The sequence below is a fragment of the Rhododendron vialii genome, chromosome 5a, assembly GCF_030253575.1.
Source record: "Rhododendron vialii isolate Sample 1 chromosome 5a, ASM3025357v1".
Classification (NCBI taxonomy): Eukaryota; Viridiplantae; Streptophyta; class Magnoliopsida; order Ericales; family Ericaceae; genus Rhododendron; species Rhododendron vialii.
In genome coordinates, this window is record NC_080561.1 from 36,866,221 (window position 1) to 36,871,827 (window position 5,607).

A 5,607-nucleotide genomic window follows, 5' to 3' on the forward strand; every position below is an offset into this window, starting at 1 on the left:
CCCCTGTGCGTTTCATACTTTCATGTCTACTTAATTAAAAAAACCAGTCATGTTTTCAAGTAAATAGAATTCAAATCAGAATCACAGGTGATTACAAAAAATCAACAAAACACTCATTGAAAAAGTTAGAGCCTGAAAAAACATGCTCGACCCTTCAACAATCCTCTCTCATCATACTATTGTCTATCGGACAACCATCGATGGACTCATCTGCATAAAACTTACAATGAACAATCCCATTATTTCTTTTTCCCTCTCATGCTCTCTTGAATTCACAATAAACCAACTTTTCATCAACAAATCTCAATTTAGTCCTAATTATCAGCAAACCGAATCCTTTTTTTCCCTAATTACAACCTCAGTCAAAGTTCCCAACATTAGTTAGTATTAGTCTTGTAGATATTTTATCCTAGGCAGTTCATTGCTGCCTCTATAATTAAATGTGAAAATAGAACAAAAGTTGCAGGGGAAAGATTTTGAAAGGGAACCAAGACTCAATGAAAACATTCGTAAAAGGGCAAACCAATTATGAACATGACTACTCAACAAATACATGAATATAAACATGTAAAACCCAAGGCATTTACATCCACGTGCTTATGCAGAAAAAGAACGCCATAACCAATAAGTGGTATATACCATTAACGATCACTGCCGATCAGACAGAAACCCTTGAAGAATAAAAAAGCATGCTTCGTCTCCTTACCTAAAGTATTCCATGATTTCCTCTAGCTATGATCAATTCAAGCGCTCTCAAATTTTATTCTTTAGAGCCTTTTTTATTCTTTACAGCATTGGGTCAATCAATAAATTATTGTTGAATAATCAGATACATTTAGAGCCTTTTTCAGTGGCAAAACAGTAGGGGGAGTACTTTGGTGAGAATGATGCTTTGAAATATCAGTTATGGAATTAGACTTCCTGCGTGGAAACATCGAACACATAACAGGATAAGTGAGGTGGACATAAAGGCTGATAGAGATCCACAGTACCAGATATAAGACCAATTTGTTAGGAGAAATCCATCTAACTGGGCGAGAAACTTCATATTACACCGCTGCAATTCAATCTCTCAATCTGAATTTTACATCTGCAATTTGTGCAACGGCTTTTCTCAAATAGGAATCAAATCGGCAGTTTCCTGATGCCCTGTTCAAAAAAACTGAAGAAGACATAGAAGTGGTGTTTCGACATTTTTGGCCTCAAGGATATTCAAAGCAGAGGCATCTTAGGGTGACCTAGGCATTGGAAAATCCCTACAGCTGCAAAATAAGAGTGAACCCGAACTTAGGGTTGTCCTTCTATATATTAGACAAAAAAGAAGAAGATATTATATCGCACGAAAAAAAGATTTGACAATCAAACATATATTTGAGAAGTTCACTTCCACTATTGAGCTGAATATACAAGAATACGAGATACAACAAAGGTAACTTACCCTGAATGTTCTTCCTCAGCTAATTGCGCCCGCATATCAATCAACTGCACATTGAATTCTGCATCACTGTATTTTAACATCTCTGGCAACAAAAGTGAAAATCCATGCTCCATTAACATCCAGTGTCGGAGTTTTATCCTCCCTTCCAAACAAATGCAAAATACTGTGGAAACCTCTTTAATTCCCCCAGATTCCCATTCATCTCTACCAAGAAATGTTCCATCTTGGGCCTAAAATTTTCCTCTATACTAAGAGTCAACAACAGTGGCAACCTCAACACCATTGTCTTCATCTCCTTAAAATCATAACCCAATTCGCACGAAAAGTTCAGTTTCAGAATCAGAGTGCCTTCCACGCTTGAAACCAACAAGAAGGCCGTGTGGCAATTTATCACGTCATCTCCCTCAAACCCTAATTTTTTCACGAAAACAATGCAGGTCTCAATTGGTTATTTACACTGGATCAACAGTCTAGGGCATTGAAGGATGGATTTTCGGATATCGGGGTAAGGCATATTGACGATAGGAAATCAATTATGGGGTGAAGGTAAGAATAGGGATTGGAGGAGAGGAGCTCCGGGTCCATTTTGAAGATGCGGCTGAAGGCTGAACACTGGATGCCCAACGAGGAGAGGCAATTCTCGACGGATTTGAGGGTTTCAAGTGGATTTGATTGGAAATCTGGGTTTTTGTTAGGTCTTTGGTGAGATATACTTTGAGGTTGGAGGTAGAGGATTTTTTTCACAGAAATGATGGCCAGGGTCGGAGGTAGCGGTGGCCATGGTGCTGGGGGTGGTAAGGAGGGGGGTGAGTGGTATTCGAGTTTTGGAATGTTGTTTTGGGTTAGGGGGGTTGGTGGGGTTTGGAGAGGAAATGAGGTCACCATACCTACTTGGACAAAAAATGAACAAGTAATCAGCTAATTGAATCTTACTTATATCAAGCTATCTTTACAATGTAATCCATCTTTGACATATAAACAGATCATGCATTTCATTTCTATCACTTGACTCCAGGAAAATGCTACATCATGACATCAATGAGAACATCCTAAAGGATTATAAGCACAAACAAATTTTTTTTTTTACTGTAGTAAATGTTATTGGAAGGCATCAAGGGGACGCCACCCATTTACAAAGAAAGCGAGGTACATAAACAAAAGGCCAAACAAAAAAGAAGAACCTATACACTACTCCAAACTCCAAAAATATCGAACATGCCAAAGAATTGATCAAATGTGGGGTTGTACTCCCTCGACTCCCAAGTCCCAACTAAAACAAAGTTGATGCTAAACAAAGGCCTATCCTCCTCGTCGAAATAAACAAAGTTGCACTCCCTCTCTGTCTCCATATTAACCGCATCAAGCACTGCGGGATCAAATGGATTATAACTTTGCAAGTACAAAATGTTGGCCCATCAAGTTAAATTTAGAATCACTTCATATGGACCACATGGCATGAAGTAACAATTACCAACTTGATGTAAAGCAACTCACACACCAGTCACTCCCTTACTAATGAACCATATTATCATGCAATTCTTAATTTTGTACTACAATATAGGGCCGGTAAAATAACAACCCTTTCCATCTCCTCATTCATCTCATCAAAAGTCCATGTGCTTTCTCTTGCTTTTTTCTGGCATCTCCAACATACTGTCATCTTCCAAATGGAGACTTGAACTTCAATTTGCATGGCATTCTACCCATCCTGCATCTAAAAGAAGAATGCCTGCTTTCTTTTCCTTTTTCTTTTCAAACAAGTCGAAACTAGCGCGCAACTTTTTAATGAATCTAAAACCCAGAATCGGCCTTTATGCTTCAGAAGGGATGAATGCATATTCAACATTCGAAAAAGGCATACTATAGAGAGCTTGCCAAAATACTAAATACTCACAAGAATATGTTTAGCCCGCCCAACTTTGCTTGGTTTCCCCAACAATGCTGCTTGACTGTAACTTAAATTGCCCCACTAGAGAAGAATTTCTAATTTCATTTCAATCTACTTGCCAGGAAGTCGGGAACGATAACTCATTTTTGCATATATGTAATAGTTCACACCTGAACTTCCGCTTGACCAAAAAAAAATAGTTCACACCTCATGTAGCCTTATTTGTACCAACTGGCATATACAAAGTGTAAATCATTTCCTCCATGTTCTCTAAACCCCAAGTACCATTGGGATTCAGACAAGGCAACCCTTCCTTTAGGGGTGCGCATTGTATCGTGTCGTGTCGTCTCCTGTTCGTGTCAGAATTCTCTCAACCTAACCCTAACCCGAACTGTCTAGCTTTTTCGTGTTATAGTGTCTTGTCATATCGTGTTCCGTGTTAGAAATAGCCGACCCTAAGCCGCTAACTTTGTGTCACGTTCGTGTAGTGTTATCGTGTCCTTTCATAAATTCCCACCCCGCACTGTGTTCGTGTTGTGTCATCGCGTGTTCGTGTCAGAATTCTCTCAACCCTAACCCAACTTGTTTGGCCTTGTTATCATGTCGTGTCATATGCGTATTCCATGTCAAAAATAGTTGACCCTAACCCGCTAACTTCGAGTCGTGTCGGAAATTCCTACCACGTCAATGATTATTAGAAGTAAGAATTTTTTAGATATGAAAACTTACATTATAGAAAATGAATATTTAGGTCATGACTCCTATCGAATGCATTGTCGACCGATGGTAGATACCTACACATACACATGTTTTATATTACACTTTTGGCCCAATACTTCAAAATTCATAAATGTTTTACCTTGGACAAGCTTTTAGAATTTACAAAAATACCCTCGTATCGCAAGACACAAAGATTTGACAATCCACATATACTCCATTTCAGATGTTCACTTTCACTATTGAGCTAAATATGCAAAAAGCTGAGATACAACAATCAAGGTTACTAACCCCAAACGTCCTTCCTCAGCTAATCGCACCCGCATATCAAGAAACCGCACATTGAACTCCGCATCACTGTACTTCAGCATCTCCGGCAATGAAAGCGAAAACCCATACTGGGCCAACATCCGGTGCCGGGGTTTTATCCTCCCTTCCAAACTATACCCAAAATACTGGGGAAACCCCTTCAATTCCCCCAAATCCCCATTCATCTCCTCCAAGAAATACTGCACCTTGGGCCTAAAATTCCTCTCTACACTATACGTCAACAACGATGGCAACCTCAACACGAATGTCCTCACCTCATCATAACCAAACCCTAAACCTTTCAAAAAGTTCAGTTTTGGAATCAAAGTGTTTTCCACGCTTGACACCAACAGAACAGACGTCTGCGAATTAATTGCGTCGTTTCCTACAAACCCTATTCCTTTTAAAAACAACAATGTGGGACTCAGCCGGTCGTCCACGCTGGAAACCAAGAGCCTAGGGCACCGAAGGATCGATGTTCGGATGTCGGGGTAAGGGATACCGACGTCGTTTAGTAGGAAATCGAACACGGGGTAGAGGTCGGAGTAGGGGTCGGCGGAGAGGAGGTGGGGGCACATCTCGAAGATGCGGCCGAAGGCGCGGCGCTCGATGCCCATCGAGGAGAGGAAACGCTCGACTGATTTGAGGGTTTCGAGCGGGGTTGAACGGAAATTCGGGTTTTTCTCGAGGGCTTTTTGAGGATTTACATTTAGGGTTTTGAGGTAGAGGAGTTTTTGGCGGAAGCGGTGGCCGGGGCCGGAGGAGGTGGCGGCGGTGGTGGTGAGGAGGGGGGTGAGGGATTTGGGGTGGTGTTTTTTAGGGTTAGGGTTTTGGGAGGGGTTTGGCGAGGAGATGAGGGAGGAGGGAAGGGTTAGGGCTTGAGGAAGGAGGAGTTGCAGTTGCAGACGAATTACTATCATGTTTCATGCCAAGTGCGAGTTGAGAAGGGAGAGAGAGAGAGAGACAGAGAGAGAGAGAGAGAAGATGGGCACTTTTTTGGGTGGCCACTGGCCCTATCCGTTTGTTTTATGGGAATGTGTTTATGACCGGACGAGGCAGGTTCCGCCACAGTCGCCACTGCCCATTGTGGATTCCAGTGAGCATTTATTACTTCAATAATTTGAACTATTCGTTTTGTAGAACCTGTAAATTAATATGTTCACGCAAAAATTGATTTGATCGGACGTAAATAGCTATATCAAAAGTTAAATCATGGTTTGTAAAACGGGCGGTCTGATTCTGTCACCAATTTTTA

General features: G+C 41.0%; 1 protein-coding gene across 7 annotated transcripts; it reads right to left on the reverse strand.

Moving 5' to 3' along the window:
* Positions 1-618: 618 nt before the first annotated feature.
* Positions 619-5,343, reverse strand: LOC131326328 (transcription termination factor MTEF1, chloroplastic). 7 transcript variants are annotated; one of them, XR_009199977.1, is made up of 3 exons: positions 4,335-5,343; positions 1,439-2,325; positions 619-1,090 (listed from the first exon to the last, which is right to left on the reverse strand). XR_009199977.1 is itself a non-coding variant. In XM_058359075.1 (2 exons), exons 1-2 carry the CDS (start codon positions 5,270-5,272, stop codon positions 2,130-2,132), a joined length of 1,134 nt encoding a protein of 377 aa, XP_058215058.1. In that variant the 5' UTR covers positions 5,273-5,343; the 3' UTR covers positions 1,318-2,129. The 7 variants fall into 7 exon arrangements, 4 of the variants coding, with proteins under 4 accessions (XP_058215058.1, XP_058215061.1, XP_058215060.1 ...); XR_009199975.1 differs by having other exon boundaries at positions 619-1,262; XR_009199976.1 differs by having other exon boundaries at positions 619-1,298.
* Between the last annotated feature and the right edge of the window lie 264 nt (positions 5,344-5,607).